At 36.7% G+C, this 19,196-nt stretch overlaps 2 protein-coding genes across 4 annotated transcripts; both read right to left on the bottom strand.

Annotated features, from left to right (window-relative positions):
* On the bottom strand, positions 1 to 2,260 carry LOC124404185 (myosin-2 essential light chain). Of its 2 annotated transcripts, XM_046878124.1 has the most exons (4): positions 2,028 to 2,260; positions 1,901 to 1,928; positions 728 to 1,033; positions 1 to 402 (listed from the first exon to the last, which is right to left on the bottom strand). In XM_046878124.1, exons 1-4 carry the CDS (start codon positions 2,028 to 2,030, stop codon positions 296 to 298), a joined length of 444 nt encoding a protein of 147 aa, XP_046734080.1. In that variant the 5' UTR covers positions 2,031 to 2,260; the 3' UTR covers positions 1 to 295. The 2 variants fall into 2 exon arrangements, with proteins under 2 accessions (XP_046734080.1, XP_046734079.1); XM_046878123.1 differs by lacking the exons at positions 1,901 to 1,928; positions 2,028 to 2,260 and adding an exon at positions 1,326 to 1,380.
* Positions 2,261 to 5,719: 3,459 nt separating this feature from the next.
* Positions 5,720 to 19,012, bottom strand: LOC124404173 (WD repeat, SAM and U-box domain-containing protein 1-like). Of its 2 annotated transcripts, none has more exons than XM_046878107.1 (18): positions 18,750 to 19,012; positions 17,417 to 17,543; positions 16,685 to 16,856; positions 16,422 to 16,567; positions 13,864 to 14,090; positions 13,455 to 13,693; positions 13,284 to 13,374; positions 13,037 to 13,146; positions 12,330 to 12,472; positions 11,964 to 12,159; positions 9,681 to 9,826; positions 9,351 to 9,562; positions 7,997 to 8,292; positions 7,734 to 7,824; positions 7,308 to 7,402; positions 7,058 to 7,216; positions 6,789 to 6,933; positions 5,720 to 6,699 (listed from the first exon to the last, which is right to left on the bottom strand). In XM_046878107.1, exons 2-18 carry the CDS (start codon positions 17,524 to 17,526, stop codon positions 6,536 to 6,538), a joined length of 2,742 nt encoding a protein of 913 aa, XP_046734063.1. In that variant the 5' UTR covers positions 17,527 to 17,543; positions 18,750 to 19,012; the 3' UTR covers positions 5,720 to 6,535. The 2 variants fall into 2 exon arrangements, with proteins under 2 accessions (XP_046734063.1, XP_046734061.1); XM_046878105.1 differs by having other exon boundaries at positions 18,686 to 19,012.
* Between the last annotated feature and the right edge of the window lie 184 nt (positions 19,013 to 19,196).

Below are 19,196 nucleotides of genomic sequence, written 5' to 3' on the forward strand. Positions count from 1 at the left end.
CATACTTTATTAGCTAGGTTACTAGTCAAATAATTGAAATGATTTTCTTTCTTATTTGTTTTTTTTGTTTTTTTTTGTTTTTGTTTTTTATATAATATAAAAAAGTTCATTTTACTTATGATACAATAGCAACCGATAAATGATATCTATAAATCGTTATTGCAACATTTGTATCTGCTTCGAATATAACACATAAATAAAAATCAAAGATATTATTTCATTTTAAATACTTTTGGAAACAATACGAAACTAATCAAAAATGGGTAAGTAATTACTGCATAAAAATATAGTGCATTCAGCCGCACATGATTTGACGAACGAAGTCTTCATAATTAATGTTTCCTTGTGAATCCTCATGGCCAGCTAACAGGGTCTCAACTTCTTCGTCGCTGAGTTTCTCTCCTAGATAATTATGAACCATTAGTAAATATCATGCTTCTCAAATACACGAATAGATAAAAAATTAGTACCCAGATAAAATACACTTTTTAGTCAGAATATTGTTTGAACAATTGTGTTGACGTTGAAAATAACGAACCGTTCTAACATAAATCTCGATATTTCATTTTTGTATGAGCAATCATTCCCGCCCAAAATTATTTTCAGAACCTGTCAGAAATATCTACGAATCGACATATTTCTGACGAATTTCTAAAAAATTAGGTGGAATCTCTGAAACAAATTTTTTCTTCACGGCTAACTGAACATAGGGCAATAGTTTACATACCAAGTGTGGTTAGCAGATGCCTGAGTTCAGCGGATGAGATGTAACCATTTCCATCTTTATCGAAGTGTCTCAAGCCCTCGATGAAGTCATCAGCAGTATCGGAGGTACGAGACTTACTAATGGCCTGATAAATGGGCAAGAATACCTCAAAGCTAATTCTCTCATCAGGCTTATGCTGGTGAGTGAACTTTTTGACGTCCGATTCAGTCGGATTTTGACCCAAAGCTCTCAGGGCGTCGCCAATTTGAGCGATGTGAATTTTTCCATCCCCGCGGCTGTCAAAAAGCTGGAAAGCCTCTTGGAATTCTAAAATATGATTAAAAAATGACAACAAACAAATCAGATGAGATAAAAAGTAATGTCGCAAATTTTTACCTACAAATCCTTCAATTTCTTTTATTGTTACAAAAATAAATACTTCTACATAGACAGCAAAGAAATTTGCTATTAGATTTTACAAAATCAACAACGGTTGAACCTAAATCTGATAAGTACAACGTTATGTTCATCCTCAGAAGACAAGATTGGAATTTTATCAATGCTAATGACGTCACTGAGCGTTACAAATAAGGTAAAATTATTAAGATATATGATTTACCCTCAACAGATGACATCATCCTGTTGGAAAGTTCTTGATAACTATACCCATACATCTTTGTATGTTTATGTATATCGTGAAATATTAGGAAAAAGAATAGAAACAAAAAATGAACAGCAAAAACGATAAATTTGTCAGATATTTTTTGTAAATTCAAGTCACTGTTTGAGGAAAAAGATCATGGGTGATAAAATTTAAAATCTGCGTACAAATTCGCGCATATAGAACGATTATTGAAAATTGAATAAAAACGTGAAATTATGGAATAATATAAGGCGAAAAAGATAGGTGTGGCTTTTTACGTTCTCAGCCTCATGAGATAATCGCGAAAACTGAACGCTCGAGCCAGAAATGAGAATAAATTGTCAATGTAAGGAAGAATATGGGAGAAACGTCGGTACAACAGAGGAACGTTCACTTTCAAAAGTCGAGCCATAAAAGGTAATCCTCAATAAATAGAACCGGGGCGTGTCTAAAAAGGCGAAGGTATTCTTGACCTGAATTAACGTAAAGAAAAAAAAGGAGAAAAAATATCTGCCCTCCTTAGCGTGATACAGAGAGCTTCAGTCACTCACCGGCCAGCTGATCCTCTGAATACGAAGCCTGGAACAAGGGCATAATTTTTTTATAAATATTTCGTGCCTATTTCAAACGGGTTAGTCGATTATTTTTTTTACGTCAATATGTCAAAGCGTTCCTTACCATTGTGCAAAGTACAAGTTCCTGACGCGGAATACACACTTACTACCAGATGCGTGTCGTCGTGCTGACTAACCGCCAACCGCTCGTTTCTTGCAGTCTCAACGAAGCGTTCGTGACGTAGGCAGAATTCAACGCGATATTCTTTATCACCGGAAGTGACTAATCCTAAGTTCAAATTGCTCTAAATATTATACAATTTTTAGTTAAATTACTACAAATATTCGATGGAAATACCGGCGTAAAACTTTTTATCGTTCAGAATACTTCAAGCCGCTCCATGTAATGCTAATCATTCCCTGACGAAAGGAATTCATTTCCATCGCACGCTTGAATTTTGATTTGCAGAGCATTTAACCAATCGCAACATCGTAAGCTAACGCACCAATGCGAAGTTCGCTGCACGAGTTCGAATGTTTGGTTATAATTTTTTGATCACCTCGCTCTTAGCAGTCTCAAAGTATTTTAAAACAGTTTTTGAACAAACCCATTCATAATTCAAGGTAGTACCCGGAAAATGTCCTGCTAAATTCACAAGCTCAAATGTTCCCACGGATTTATCGTATTTCATCATATACCGAGAGATTCTCTGAAAGGATTTGCTCGACAATTGCAACCTTAGAGCATATAAACATGGAGGAAGCATCGATGCTGAAAAAATATTCGAGTCGGGGACAGAGAAGGACGTAGTATGACTGGATGCCCTCTCCTTCTACTATCTTTCTACAGGTGCGTTAGACAAAGAAACGAAAGAAAGTCTTACTACTTTCTTCTCTATGCCGTTTTCGACTTACCATCCTCAGTCAACGCCTTACAGCATTATAGAGATATACTATGTAGTACGCGGTCTGTGCACCAAACTGAAACCGTAATAAAAGGGAGAAAGAGTAATAGCTGGGACCGGCTCTCTTACTCTAATGTAAACATCTATGGAGGGTAGAGACGTTGACTGAGGATATCCCATAGACTTATAAGATAGACCGAGCGCTTCTGTAAGAGGCACTGACGCTTACATATGAAGGACAGAGATATCCGGGAGTACTGCTCTCTCTTTTCAATCGGCGTCATGGTGGGAGACAACGGAGCAGTGGAAGTGGACAGCTTTGCGCCTGTCATAAGCGTATTTCTCCTCGTTCTCCTCTACCACTCAGTCCCCACCACTAATATCGCCAGACAGAGAGAGAAATACTCCGGACATATCTCTGTCCTTTATATCCTTGGTTCAAGCGACTCATAAGAGCGCTCAGTCTATCTTATAAGTCTATGGGATATCCTCAGTCAACGCATACAGGTCTGGGGACTCGTCGAAATTTGCGTGGTGGGGGAAGTACGCTTACGCTGCAGTTTTTGTTTTTTGCAAACATAACCTCAAACTTCTCAAACAATAAGTGGTGTGCGATGACGAAGTGTGCGTAATGGCACACGTTATTCTTAAAAATAAATAACCATGTACGACTTATGCGATTTTCACTATTTTTACGTACATTTAGACCACGTCATTTGTAAAGTTTGAGAAATTTGAGGTTATGTTTGCGAACGTTACTTTACCATTAGTGCCAACTAACGGTAGCGCTGAAAAACAAAAACTACAGCGTAAGCGTACTTCCCCCACCACTAGAGTCCCCAGACCTGTATGTAAGACCGTGATCTGAATTGGCCGTTGTAGGTGAAGTGAAGTATATCAAGGGGAAGTAACAAAATATAGAAGTAGTTGTAATGACTAGATTGTTGATAAAATTGCGCTAAATGCATGGTCTACTGCTAACGTAGTGATAAGAAAATATACTCAATATAACCTGAAAACTTGTCCCAAGGCAATTGTATGGAGTTGGAGGTTATGGACGTACCCCTACTCTCCATATATGGAACAATATGGTTAGATTTGTGCTGTAAAGAGTTGTTATTTTTTATTAAAAATATTATTAAAAATTTCAATCTTCACAAAAAAATTTCAATCCTGAATTTCAAAAGTAATAGCGATAGCTTTAATAAATGGAACAAATAACTTTATTCGATTGGGACTTGAAAATGTCATTTTATAAGTTTTTTAAAAAGAGCGCATTTAAAAGCAGATATCTATCTTTTTCCATTGAATTCTGTTCTGCTTCACCGATTCTTGGCGCTTTCTTTTAAGCGTGTTCCTTTTGCTACAGCAACGTCATCTCGTATGTATTCTTCATTACGGACACTTTCGATTTACGGAGACGGTCCTCCTTACCTCTACCCGCCATACTTGGAGGGGTAAACACATAGACTTCCCGGCCTTAAGGTGCTTATAAAGACGTGTTGTACACCTCGAAAACGCGGGGATGCAAAACTCCTATACAGCTCAAGCGATCACAGTGAAACTTGGGCAGTTAATGCCTTATTTTGGCAAAAAGTAGAGCGTCTTTTTAATTTTTCAAAATTTGGAAAAAAAATTTTACAGATTGGTTACCACCTACAGAAATTTGCCAAATTTTCACAGTTGCACTGAATGGATCGAACTCTTCAGTATGATGCCACTCAGCGGTGATGAAACACACATTTTAAGCTAAGTCCCATGAGATTTGATGGTGAAATTATGAAATGGCAGCTGATCTGGTTTTCGATTACGAAGAACACCTACATTTCATTTTGGTGACATTTTTATGCTTGTAAGGTCCGTAAAAAATGTCGCCAAAACGAGACTTCAGTATTCTTTGTAATCGTAAAATCAGATCAGCTGCCATTTCGTTATTTTACCATCAAATTTTATGGGACTGGGCTCAAAGTGTGTGTCTTGTCAGCGCCGAGTGGCATCATACCGGATAGTTCGATCCTTTTAGTGCAACTGTGAAAATTTTCCCAATTTCTGTGAGTGATAACTGATCTGTAAATTTTTTTTCCATATTTTCAAAAAGTCATGGGTCGCTCCACTTTTTGCCAAGTAAGCCATCAAGCGGTTGAGCGATATTCAATCAAAATTCTTAAAAATCATGTTCAGTAGAGTCCATACATTTGCTGAATTACCGCCATGAAGTAGTGAAGTGTTACCGCTAAGTCCGTGGTTACCGCTCAACCGCGCTCCGCGCCACCGCGGCCATGTGAAGCCAGTCTAATTGTAAGACGCGGGAAGTTACGGTTGAGCACTAAAATATGATAATACTGGAACACTCACTGGTGGGGGTTCCAGAGCGAGATAGTTCGGAGGTGATGTGCTATTTCTTTCTAATAGGGACTGCGCATGCGCGGGACAGTCTAAGCAAAAATGTAATGACACTGATTTACAAAAGAAAACACGTGTGAAAGAAACACTGATACACTGATCTCTGGTGCGTACATATCCTCAGTCAGCGTTTGGTGTATATACTCTTTGTATAGACTGTTTGAAGGACTGTATCGGTGCAAGAGAAACAGCACTTTACCTCTAGGCTATCTCTCTCCGGAAGCCAGCCGTATACTGAGCCATGCAGTGTGCGTTCCAGTATTATTGTATTTCAGTCATCACTTGTCAACCAGTCGATTCTAGAGAATTTGTTAGTGTCAGTGAAAGTTTGCTTCAGGATTCGAGCACGGATGTCAGCCAATCAGAATTAATAAACAAGTTAAAACACGCGCGTTGCGAGCAGGTCCTTTCAAGAGAAACTCTTGGTATATTATAATTGTAAGCATCGCTAGGAGCATATTTCTTCAATTTCGTTTTTATTAACAATATAATTGATCGATTAAACGTATAAATACCGGCTATAATTTTATTGAAAAATTCTTAAGGTCAATACAACTGTAGTTCACATATAAAGAACATCTCGATTTAATCGATGTTTTATCACAGAGATACAGACTTCAATTTTTCGTGGTTTGAAAAGACACGTTGAAAAAACAATCACTCGGTGTAAGTGAATATAGTGCAAAACAAGCTCAAAATATGTATACAGATATAGAGGTACAGTAATCAGTTTTACTTTACCTTAACTAAACTCGTACGAAATACATTTTGCATTAGAATAGAATTAAATTATCCTCATTTCTCTACAATCTTAACAACAGTGTAGATTTATCCAAATGCGGATGATATTGGAAATGGAATATTTTTCCAGTTGTTGTACAGGTTAGTGAGGCAATTATTTTGTGGTGAAATGTGATAATCGAAATAAAGGTGGGAGATTATAAATGTTTGCTTGTATGTCTTATCAATTACCTTTTGTAAGAGAATTGTAAAAAAAAAAATTGAGGACGTTGAGATTTTTTCTCGCCTCATTTATTCGTTTAATTTAACAGGCTGATTATGGCCATCTTTACGGAAATAATTATACAGAGTGTCTTTAATTTAATGGGTCCACTCTCAGCACATCTTCTCTGTTTCTATCTATTCACAAAATTGAGTGCACAGTGTTTCTTACATCATAAGTTGACAGTATACGGGATACCACTCTATCCGCGATTTCTCAAGCAATTCTCATATACATATATCAAGTAGAATAAACAAAGAACTAAATTATCCAACATAAACAAGTATAATTGATCGCTGCGCTCTTCTGCTTTAAGCTCAGTCACTCTTCTTTCTGGTCACCGAACAAAAGAGAGCAGATTTTGTTCTTCAAGAAAACATTTGTAACAAACTTTGTATCACGTAGCGGCGCATTTGTCATAGGGCTTGAATATTTGCCACTTAACAACCATTCGTTGATTGCAGCTCGTTCGTAAGTGAATCCATCTGAAAATCATGCAAATAAAAAATTACACGTAACGCTGTCACACGTTCTTTAAAACTGAAACTGTGCTGTAATATGGACAATAGCAGACCTGAACATTGTACCGGTTCTCGCATAACTTCGTGCGTTATTGGGCACAGGAACTCGTGTGGTATTTCAAGATCCTCAGGAATGTTCCACGTATAGCTGTCTTCCCGTCTCAACCAGTACAATTGTTTCACAAAGGTTTCCATAGTCTGATAAAACATACGACATACAAACGATTGAAATTCGTAACTAGAAGGAGGTTCGAGGAGGGGGGGGGGGGGGGGGAGGGAGTCATAACTCGTTAAAATGAGCAAACACTTAAAGATCAGATACCTCTTCATCCTCAATTTGTAAACCATCAACCAAAGTCTGTTCAGGCATCGTTAATAGGTGACGTCCGCTCAAAGACGTGCCTTGAATTTTTTCGGCTAAACGGGGCAATTCTATTTCCCTGAACCATCTTGCTACTTCTTCGAATTTCCAGTCAGCCACCTAACATTATCAGTACTGCATTTTACTATCTTTTCGGATTGAAAATGCAGTATCTACAATTCATAAAACACACACGAAATAAAATACTTACTCTCTTTTTCGCTTTCCTAAGTCTATCTGCTAGAATACTTTGCGACACCAATTGTTGAGGTAATTTCCATACTAGTACAGTCTTATCTAATGCTCCTGTAAACAAATGTCAATATTTTTTGCTAAAGCGATAAAGCAATATACCGTCCAATAATGCCGTTTGATGATGAAAAATAAAATACAACGACCGCCACTCGAGTATTAAATATTAAAAGTAATTAACAGCCCGATACGACGCCATTTTACTTCAGGCGTTAACATGTGCGATTTGAATAGTTCTGACGGTGGAAAAATCTGCAATAACAATTTTTTGCTTACTACTTATGTATCATGCAATACTCCGTTTTGGATGCTGATTTTTGGATATTCCACAAACAAGCCCGATTTTTGTGCACGCTACACAATATTGCATTGTTTTAGAACGTACCTGTAACAAACAGTGACGAATCTTGAGCAAAGGCACATGCGGTCACAAGGCTGTCGTGATTTTCCAGTACGTGTAGACAGACTCCTGAATACTAAAGAAGCGCGACAATTATTCGTATTATCGTCTATAGTCGTTTCTAACTTCCCGCTCTTTTAAGAACGAAAGTTATTATCATCCCAAAATTAACAATTTAAGTTTTCACTAGATCTCGATCACATATTTTACTTAAAATTACTCTACGGTATATCTTAAAAATCACTCACCACACTCCACAATCTAGCGGTTCGGTCAGTAGCAACGCTGCCTAGAATTTCCCCGTTGATAGGTGAAAATCTCACGCTCATAACGTTACCACCATGTCCCGCCATCGACTTCCACAGCTTATAGGTTTGTCCCGTGACGTTGCTTGTACTTATGGAATTATATAATTCTTCGTCGCGGGATACAGGTACGACGTCGATGAATATCGTAATATGCCATAACTTAACCAAGGAATCATTACCACAAGTTGCCAATAAGTAGGAACGACGATTGATTCCGCCTGGATCCGTAAGCGGCACTTTGTGAAAAATTGTCAATTAATTAACGTTACTATCTGACAAAATTAGTCACTTTCTTTAATCAGCTGCATGCAGGCTCAATCTTTTCTAGTGTTGAATTCAAAAGCTGCGTATTCAATACTAATTAATCCATTGACACCTAATTGTCTAGCTAGGTATGCCTAATTTGCACATAGGGAAGGGTGGGGCAAAGTGGGCCCCTTAAGAAAATAATACCTAAAATCAGAAAAAAATATATTGCGAATAATTCATGTTCAATAAAAAGTTCAGGTGATTAATTTTATCCCTTGTTATTCAAAAAATGTCAGGGGACCCACTTCGCCCTCAAATTTTTTGATATATCAAAAATTTTAAGATGCCCACTTTTCCCCCAGGGGCCCTCTTTGCTCCACCCTCCCCTACTAATCCACTCTTGATTTCCACACCGATTGAAAAGACTATTACAGTATATACGGCATTTTTTTCAATCAATTTTCAAAAAACGCTCATGATTGCATGACAATATTGTATTATGCACCAAGTGCTTCCAATGCGGTTTTTGACATAGTATGCGTGGAATATATGCGAAAAATATCGTATGAAACATGTGCGTTTTACGCAAGCGTAGCGGTCGAATAGTACTCTTGGCCGGTAGAATTAATTATTATTGGTGGGTAGTGCTGGGTTAAATGGCACTTTTCGATGCGCTGCCTAAAATCGAATTTTACGCATACTGTGTCGAAAACGCACTTACGGAACTGAATATTGCATTTTCGTGTAGTCACTTATTTGAAATCCTTAAACTCGAAAAGGCGTCATCTGGTAGCAGTAAAAATACTGCTCCAACTAGCTCGGGTTTAATTATAAAGGTAATTTTTAGCACATATTTTACTCTGCATTGACTTCATGTTCCAAAATCAAAATTTAACAGCTTGCACGCTGTATTCTGTGCCTTGGAATTAGTGAAATTCCTGTGAAATGATCAGCTAATTGTCCATCGCAACGCCTTTTGCCAGAATAACGCTTCCATTAAGGATGCCAATTCTTTCACCGTGCACAGAAGTGAATGCGAATTTACCTGCAGATGCCACGGGTTCTAAAACAGGGCTAAAATCAGAATCTTGTACCCCTAAATCATGTCCCTGTTCGCAAAAAATTAACGGACATTGAGTGTGCGTATTTATATCGTCAAATAGCCTCCATGTTCCTTCGCTGCAGGCCGTCACCAAGTAGCTTGAGTCTGGGGTAAAGGCAATGGCGGTAATTGCATCTGAGTGACCCTCAAAAACCCTGGGGGCATCAGGGTTGATATATATAAATGTTGCTTATATGTCATAAACAGAATTTACCGTTCATTATATTAAATTAGCTGTGAGAAACAAATAATCAAGTCAGATTTGATAATTACTGCATTTCTTCCATGGTATCCACATTCCATAATGTCGTTTTCTCGTCATCCCCCGCCGTAGCAATCATTTTCCCATTTGGAGACCATCGGCAAACGCGAATCCCTGATCCAGAGTTTACAAAATTTGCCTTTGCTCTACCCCCCATCTGTACAAAATCAACATGGTTTTGTACACAAATTTCTTACTCTAGTATATTAGAATCCTTAACGCGATGTAGCAGTTCTACCTTTACCGACCGAGCGAACTCATCCGTTTTCTGCTTATAATCAATGAACAAACGATCGGAATGGGTTGAAATTTCGACAGTGCATAGTGCTTTTGTAGTGGAATCGGACGTTCTTTGGTTAGAATGTTCTTCGTTGGGACACTCGACCGTGCTCCCAGCTGATCGCGAGAGTATCTTTTATTTACGAAATTATTGTAATTACTAGTTTTCTTTTAGCGGTTTCAATATTGCATGAAAACAGTCTCATAATAGCTCATTTTACTCTTCATTCTTACCAGAATCGGAAGGTTCCTCCAATATGCACTTCTTTGCCCCTGAAATGCGGGAAATGTGGGAATAGCGACACGTGTCAAAAAACCACACTTTTTTCTGACGATTTTCGGAATATGAGTAACCTTCCTCGATTCCGCTATAAAAAAGCTATGCATCGTCGAAATTTCAACCCATTTCGATCGTTTGTTCTATGGAGAGTAGAGAGAAGGAGGCTCAACTCGGCGCTTCTTACATGAAACTAACATTTATCTGCGAACAAAATTTCGGCAAATAATAGTTCTAATTATTGCCGACGGCAGCGCTGGCGCGGATTATTCTTGAATTAGTAATTCGAAGTGGGGGTAACATTGTGTTCTTTAATCTACAGACATATATGTATATGTATATCGAGAACAAGCGTTGTGAGTGCCACGTAGCGGCGAAAAGAACAGTTACTATTTTCATGAGTTTTGACATCACGTGTAGCGCCGAGTTGAGCCTCCTTCTCTCTACCCTCCATAGATACGACGATGACTATATTTAAGTATCAATGCAATATATTTCACAAGAGTCGATAAGGTTTATATAAGAGTTTATAATTGCCAGGAGAAGAAAAATCTCGAAAATCGTTTCATAAGTAAATGGAATGTCACAACGTAAGGTTAAGTTCTTGTGTTCAAACATGTTAACATTCATAATTAATTGATATAAAAAAAAAAAGTAAATAAACTAGTGTTTGGTAATTAAGATAAATATAATAAGAAAAATACATTTTTCATATTCAATACTCAATGTCTTTTCTTAAACCACTCTCGAAAAAAAACTTCATACCAGCGGCGCTTAATATTCGTCAGTTTCTAGTTAGAAAGAACCAGATATTGGTCGCGTGCTTAGAGCATATAAGGTCGCGTGTGTCTCTCTATGCTATGCCACTAACACCGCCATATCGCCGTAGCTAGGGCCGAAACTAATGTATGGAGAGTGTGGAGACCTACACACAAGAAATTTTTTTGTGTCAGCAAAAAACTTGGGAAAATTGATTTCATACATAGATTTGCAACCTAATTATGAATAATATGCGTTATACAATATTATACCCCGCTATATTAGCCTCGCTCTCCCTGTATAGCTTTGCTGTTTAAGTCGACACTCGAAATTCATAGAAGTCGAAAGTTCAACAATCAAATTTTTCAAAATCAAATTTTTCAAAATAGTACCTAGATTTTAAAAAATTCGGGTATGTGAACTCTTAATCTTTACCAATAAAGGATCGCATGAATATTGATGTCTCGCTACAATCCGATTATAAAGAATTTCCTGTACAAAGTTTGAGAACTTTGTGCACACTTGTACAAAATATCGTAAACCCCTAATTTTTTCCTTAGCATCATAGTGAAATCTAAATGCTTTGTCTCTGTTGAGCATAGAAAGTGAAATCGCTCGTGATTTAGATTTTTGAAATATAAAAAATGATTTCACCAGCGTTAAGACGCAAAAAAATATTAAATATAATTTCTCAATTAAGAAATATTATAATAAAATTTTTACGGCTTTTTAAATTTAACCTATTGGATCATTTTGCAGCACCGACATTCGACCTTTTCTTGTAGAGCAGCCTTAGGTATCGTACCCCCTTAATCCGGACCTAGGCCTAGCTACATCCAAAATGTGGATCCCAAAAATCTAACCATCATTTGAAAAGAGGACTGCGTATCTTCACGTTTGTTCTCAAAAAAAAAAAAAAAAACTGCAACGTTAGGGATACACAGCAATTTATCTACTACTAATAAAAGAAGTTGAGTACCTCTGTATCCCACACGATTGTTGTACCGTCTAAAGAGCAGGAAGCGAGCATAGTGCCACATGGGCTAAACTCCACGTGATTTACGCTGTACTTGTGACCCTCCAATGGGCCGAAGCTTTTTTCTTCAAACTTCACCTCACCGCCGTAAGTTTCGCCATCAATTTCCACAGCTTCCCAAATACGAACAGATTTATCCCTAAATATGGGGATCAATTATTACATGCCGAGACCACATTAGCATGAATGTTCTACACCACATTAGGACTTCTTATTTATTTCCGTGATATAAAATTGCGACATTCAAGAATTGTATTATAAATCGTATGTGCAGTACATATTTTCCTCGTTTATCTATTTTTTACTCACCCTGACCCCGACGCTAACAGGGTGTTTCCGTAAAAGGCAACGCTATTAACTGCCCCACCATGATCATCGATTCTTTGTATCAGGCTAACTTTGTTGTCAGTGCACTCTGCTTGTTTCACGACTTCGTGCTCTCCCAAAATAATCTGTAATCGCATTTTCATTCACAATTATACTAATTTAGTAATTAGCGTGGCCATGCATTGGAATGGTCGGACTTAAAAAACGCCTTTTAATGGCAGTAAATATACTGCACTAGCTATGACGTGGCTGTCGATCATATTTATTTATTAAAGTGATTTTATCGCATATTTTACTTTTAATTGATTCGTAACAAAATTACAGTCCAACAGCTTGCACGATGTTTTCTGTGCCTTGAATATTTGTCAAATTTACTCAAAACAATCAGCCGATTATACACAATGCGACGCACTATTGAATTTCAAACACCACACTTAGTTCGCTTGTCTATTATTCTTTTTTGAAAACACAAGCTTTGATAACGTGAGGAAAAAAATCACAAGTTTTCCTGCTTGCGCGCATTCAGCACTGCAAGAATGGACTTATTGTATACAGCAAATAGCTTATTCCACTTTCAATCACAAATTGAAAGAAAATAACTGAGCGTTGTTGTGGTTCCATTGTTATTGAAATTCATACCGGAAGTGTGTCTGTCTTGATTCAATGAGATTCAAGATTTGATTACGTACCTCACCGCCATAAGTATAATGCCTTTTGGGGCTACAACGTTTCACTAGATCAGAGTCAAGGCTCAAGTTCCCATTTAAATCCCAAACGATAACGGACTTGTCGTTGGACCCTGCGATATAAAAAAGAAATTTTTGAATGTTACTTCTAGTGAATTCAATAGAAAATTCAATTTTTCCGAACGGTGCTAATTTCTTCACGTTTATAGATAATTCACATAAGTACACTAACTAAATGAACCAGCCTCACCCGTAGCAATCAAATTACCATCTCTGGAAAAGGCGCAGCAAGCAACGTATCTTTTGTGGCCTCCAAGAACTGCAAGTATTTTTCCAGTCCTCTGAAACAGTGTTTACATGACAGAGTTTGAGTTTCCAACACTGATAATTAGCGGGTTGCACATGATATTAAAAAACTTACTGTTTCCCAAATAACCGACGTCTTATCCAACCCACTGCTGACTATATAAGAACCATTCGAATTGAACCGAACGCACGTTAAAGCACTGCTATGTTTTTCCATAGTTCTACACAAATTTAGCGACGCGATCGATGGGTGCGTCTCACATTTGTTTTGCACCACAAACACCTCCCAAAACTTAACCGTATGATCATTTCCACATGTTACCAAATGATACAACTTTTTGAACGGTTCGTTATCTGCAAAGTCAAAAGTTCCTGTGCAAATGGTCGAAGGATGTTGGTAGAAACACATAAGGAAGATTATTAGACTCTGCGAGAAGAACGTTTTAAAGACACTGAGAATTGGCATCATCTTGGAAAATGCAAAGATGTTTTACAATTAGGTATATTGTTTATGATGGACTTACCCCTTACTTCTTGATAAGATGAGAAATCGCAAGAAACAACTCCCAAGTCATGCGCATCGTCTACGGAAGTAAGGGCGGAAATAACTTGATTGTCTGAGGTACAAGTATCGCTCAATTCAGCCGAAGAAAATAACTTCAGAACACCAAATGTGCAAGATGTCACAAGCCAACAGGAGTCAGGCGAGAAACACACGCTTTGAACAGCTCCTTCATGTTGCTGGAACGAGCTACAAAGACGAGATCAAATTTTTTTGAAGCCTTTTCCACAATCTTTACCAAATTAGAGTTAGGCATGACTCTTGAGATCTGCCATGCTCAGCACATTTCTACATATCCCTAACAATAATGTATAATTAAAAAATCTGTAAATAATTATTGATTCTATGTTTATCACCTTGGAGAGTAGTATAATTAACGAACGAACATGATGCATTATTAAGAATAATTCACGGTCACCAGATTTATTATATATTACTTGTTAGCATGTGTTGTGAGGATCAATAGTTAGTCCCCAGAATGAATACACCTCCTGACTTAGTGTTTTTATCGCACGTAAACGGCTGTAATCACAACCATATCGTATATGTTTGATACGTCAATATTTTTCCATAACAAGATGTTGTATTTAGAATATATCGTTTGCCAGAGTTATGAACACTGTGTACGCAAACATAGTGGGTACATGCCCTATGCATGCACGAACGGGAATTTTTTCGGCGATAAGTATTGGCCATATCAACGATAAGGGGTCATCCATAAATTACGTCACATAAATCATATGAGTTCTTATCTTACTCACTTGTTGTGGCATCACTCATTTAGTAATTTTTTATTCAGGACTTGATTAAAACAGCTCTCCTAATACTATCCTCATTTCTTAATATCTTCAAATAAAGTAACAATATGTATGTACATTATCAAACAATAGATAGTAATTAGAGCCAGCGAGAGTTCAATAGTTTTAATCCTAGAAGGTTGTCGAAAGGAAAAGGGGTCTTAAAATGCGTGAAGATCGAAATAAAGAGGGATACAAAGAAAAAGAAGAAAATACAAAGAAAGAGACAGATATAGCTACACGGGTGACAACGAGATTTTGAATTTTCGAGCATGTGAGAAATACATTACAGATACATGTAGTACATACATACATCGCGACATACATGAGACATTTGCCGAAACAGATAGATACTCAAAATCAATAGAAACAAAAAACGTATATTCTTATATTGTTTTTGGCTGAAAACAATTACTCATCCTGTGTCCATGAACTTTCAAACCATTCTCTTACATTATTCATTACCGAGATAGTACCTACTTCGTTATCTTTTTGGATGGCGATGGGAAAATTGGAATTGTCAATATTTCAGATAATATGTGACGTCCTGAAGCTTATGACGGGGTCTTGTCACAATTTGTGAACCCCCTCTCTCTCCCTTTGCGTGTGACATAATTAATGGATGACCCCCAAGAGCGGAAGTACATCTATATATATATATAACCCATAACGTGGGTACAATGGTAAATACGTCAATTAAGGACACCAGAAGTATTTTCCTGCAATTAGAATGTGAAATATCGATACGTCTGCTGGTGGCCCTGGAATAAATTGTTTTCGAAAACTTCCGAAAATTCCTATGAATTTACTTGGAATATATATTTTCAATAATTCTTATTATTACATAAGAATCTATGACGATGTAATATATTCTATCGAATTTACAAAATAAATCATATAACAAGTTTCTTGCTGATTTCTTTCAAAGAGTTTTATGATTTTTCACATGATCTTTTTCACTAGGTAATCAAGGGCGAAAATAATGCGATCCCACGAGTGAAATTGCATTTCACCCGTGACGTACACGACTTTTTTGTTCTCAACCTTTGAAAAATTCGCCTCCAACCCACGTGGAGCGAGCGCAAAAAATTCCTGCTTTTTTTTCAGTTCAATTTTTCTTCAACCCGCTGCGAATTCATTACGAAAGCGGCAATTTTGTGGCCACCTTACGAGCGCGAAAAGACGTTTTTTCAAGGTTGCGCAAAAAATTAATTACATTCGTTTTTTAAGATGATCTGCTCAGAAAACCATCTCAATTTAACGAAAACTAAGTTTCGAATGCAAGTTCTAAACAGAATAATTCCAACTGTTCCATAATGTGGAATTTTTCTCAGAGCTGCCCGAAAACATGGCATGTTTCTGATAAATTTCGCAGAATTATTTCACCAACAAGTATACAATATACATCACGCTGACCGATAAGTATCTAATCATAAAAATATATTGTATTTCACTTTTTACTAATTAAACAGAACACAGGAACAGTGTAACCGATTGAACAAAGCTTTTTTGTCTCTTCATATTCGTATAATTTAGTTAAAATCGAGCCCGAAATGATCAGCTGATAACGCAATCTGACGCCATATTATTCCTTATAGTCACGTCCACATTCTAAATGAACACTCAATTTTGAAAAAAAATTTGAAACGTTACCTGCGGATGTCTTAAACGTGATTTTTTATGAGAGTGGGAGGCTTTTAATTGAAAAAAAACTGCAAATTACCGAATCAAATTGCGATGCACCAAATCCCAAACACAGACTTGGCCACTGTCGCCAGCGGTAACGAGCAGAGTAGAGTCAGGTGAGAATCTGCAGGCTCTAACAGCTTCACCGCCAGCTTGAACCATCGTGTGTATCCTGGCCCCAGACTGTTGTTACGCATCGGTATAATAATTAGTAATATTTTATAAACTTTAGACGCTTTCTATCAACTCTCTTTATTTCGTGACGCACTAAGAATAGAGAAGGTAGAGAAAAAAACGTACCCTCAAATTCCAGAGGTGCGTCGTTCCATCTATGCTGGCCGAAGCCAGCATTGTGGACTGCGGACTGACTTTAACGGAAGTTACTCCGTACTTGTGACCCATCAAAGGCGAATATGGAGCCTCTACATAACCTAAACCCTTTTGCCATTCCCATACTCGGACTCGTTTGTCTCTTTTAGGTACAGGGGCAGAAAATAGATAAAATAGTTAATATTCGTTGATCCCTTGCATCTTACTGCAAAGCCTGCGAAACTCCTACACAAATATTGCAGTAATATATATAAAATATTCGTAATATACTTGAAAAATTGTTTTGATCAAAAATTATAACTACACTATGGAAGTATAAGATTATATAGTGGAGTTCATTTCCCAGAATATAATTTGACTATTGAAATACCATTGGTATCCCAAATATGGAAAAATGACATTTAGTGGTAGAAAATGCACTATACTATTTGGTTACTACGAAAAAATCACATTTTATTCCAAATGCAGGTCCTAAACCGATTGGTTAATTTTTTTTTACGTAACGGAAGAAAGGAGTGTATCTTAATCTGCTGATTTCCTCAAGCTAATTTGTAGTAGGAACCAGTAGCTGTTCATTCGAAATTGGAACAGGTCAAATAGAAACTGGCTGAAGAAAAAAGTTTTCATTTAATTCTAAGGGCTGGGTGAATGTATTTATAAGATTTACTTTGAATAGAAATAAAATTTTACTAAATTATTTACCCAGAAGCTGTGACTAGTATGCAATCCCCTGCAAAGTCAACACTGTTTACATCACTTGTATGAACTTTGAGAGTTTGTAGGACTTGGACATCTGTTGCGAAAGCTGTCATATCTTTCTCCCTTTAGTCTGTTCAAAAGAGAAAAACATACATATATGACAAACAATCCTGAAAACCAGTACGCCCTATTGAATTTTCACGGTGACACTGTGGCCACTTGAGGCGATAGAAGTTAATAGTACTGGTGAATACTCATTTATAATTCGATATCGGAGTATACTCATCGCAGTAGCAAATCATAACAACCTTGCGTTCTAGATGTAATCAGTATAACGATAATAAAATTGTTTTCTCGCGGACTCTTTGACAACAGATAAAACATACATATAATATTTGAAAAATATCATACAGTGAACATAGGCACAAAATTTATGAAGAATATTGCAAGACTTGTACAATGGTTTCGATTAGGTGTATGATAATCATTTCTTGTTATACTTTTCACCTAGGTCCACCTTGTAAACTGTTTTATTCATGTACCAATTCATCATTTATTCAAAACTTTCACAGTTGTATGCTCGTGATTTGAATAGTAATGGGAAAGGCAAAAGAAAACCCCGAATGACGTGGAGCTTACTATTGATTCTACGTGCAATTGCAAAGGTCATAACGAGCGAACACAAGAGGTTCACACGTGCAAGTACATATTTATAATTCAATATTTCTGAATTTTGAGCTCAAAAATGGCGCACTCTTTTGGATCTCTTTTTTTGTTACTCACAAATTAGCGAACTTTCTTAAAGTGGATTTCAAAATGTTCATTCGTTAAAATTAGATCCATTTGATACTTATATTCGTCTGTCCAATAATATAATTTAATTCAAATATTTATCTACAAATAGAAACCAGGTAATGGCAATTATTCGAATATTAGAGTGCTATTGAAATATAATGATCGATATTTTTATTGAAAAGAAACCTAGATTTATTTTATATAAAACAGGGTGTCTATATTATCAACCGCACTTAATATGATCGAAAAATAAATTATCACCCTCACACTAATTTTAAAAAATGTAAAAATTTACACAGGATATAGTTAATTAATACGTTGTACCATATCTTGAAGATGTAAAGAACACGGTGATCACGAGGTGCAAAAGTAATTCGGGCTTTCAAATAAGATGTATACATTGAAATAGTTGTTAAAACCATACAGCTAATGTAAATAAATAAAGATACATGTGTTCAATCATCGTATAATACTCACCTAATAAAGGCACATAATTTTTGAGAATATCGTTGAAATACTTCCGAACTAAAATGAGGTTCACCTTGAATTTTAAATTCTGCGCTTTAAGGCTGTATTCAAAGCGTGTAATTTTCACCGTACATGACAATTCGGCACATTCTACTTGACATGTTTATCCGATAAAAACTAAGTTCATTGAAACAAATTTTACTATGAATGATTATTAACAATTATGATTTACGTAATCAATTGTGGTCTGCTATAAGATTTTTTATAAACATTTGGACAGAGCAGTACAGCGAGAGCTTCAGAAACAACATCCCCCAAAGAGTACAACTATCGTTATGAACGTGGAACGCATGTCTGGCAGTGAATCGATATTTTGATATAGTCTGACGGTTTGTCAGAACGCGTAAATATATACTTATAAACTACGTTTCAATCGCCCTTACATTACGTGTCGCCAATATACGCATAATAATGTAAATAATCCATAACGCCCGATTATAATTATAATTTCAGACAGAAT

This window comes from Diprion similis, chromosome 3, assembly GCF_021155765.1.
Source record: "Diprion similis isolate iyDipSimi1 chromosome 3, iyDipSimi1.1, whole genome shotgun sequence".
Lineage (NCBI taxonomy): Eukaryota > Metazoa > Arthropoda > Insecta > Hymenoptera > Diprionidae > Diprion > Diprion similis.

Excerpts from the sequence above, each read along its gene's own strand:
- LOC124404185 (XM_046878123.1), bottom strand. The coding sequence starts at position 1,380 with ATGTATGGGTATAGTTATCAAGAACTTTCCAACAGGATGATGTCATCT. Across the intron at positions 1,034-1,325 it reads GATGATGTCATCTGTTGAGG|AATTCCAAGAGGCTTTCCAG; the intron begins GTAAATCATATA and ends ATCATATTTTAG. Across the intron at positions 403-727 it reads GCATCTGCTAACCACACTTG|GAGAGAAACTCAGCGACGAA; the intron begins GTATGTAAACTA and ends ATAATTATCTAG.
- LOC124404173 (XM_046878107.1), bottom strand. The coding sequence starts at position 17,526 with ATGACAGCTTTCGCAACAGATGTCCAAGTCCTACAAACTCTCAAAGTT. Across the intron at positions 13,694-13,863 it reads ATCTTATCAAGAAGTAAGGG|ATAACGAACCGTTCAAAAAG; the intron begins GTAAGTCCATCA and ends TTGACTTTGCAG. Across the intron at positions 13,147-13,283 it reads TGGTAATTTGATTGCTACGG|GGTCCAACGACAAGTCCGTT; the intron begins GTGAGGCTGGTT and ends TTTATATCGCAG.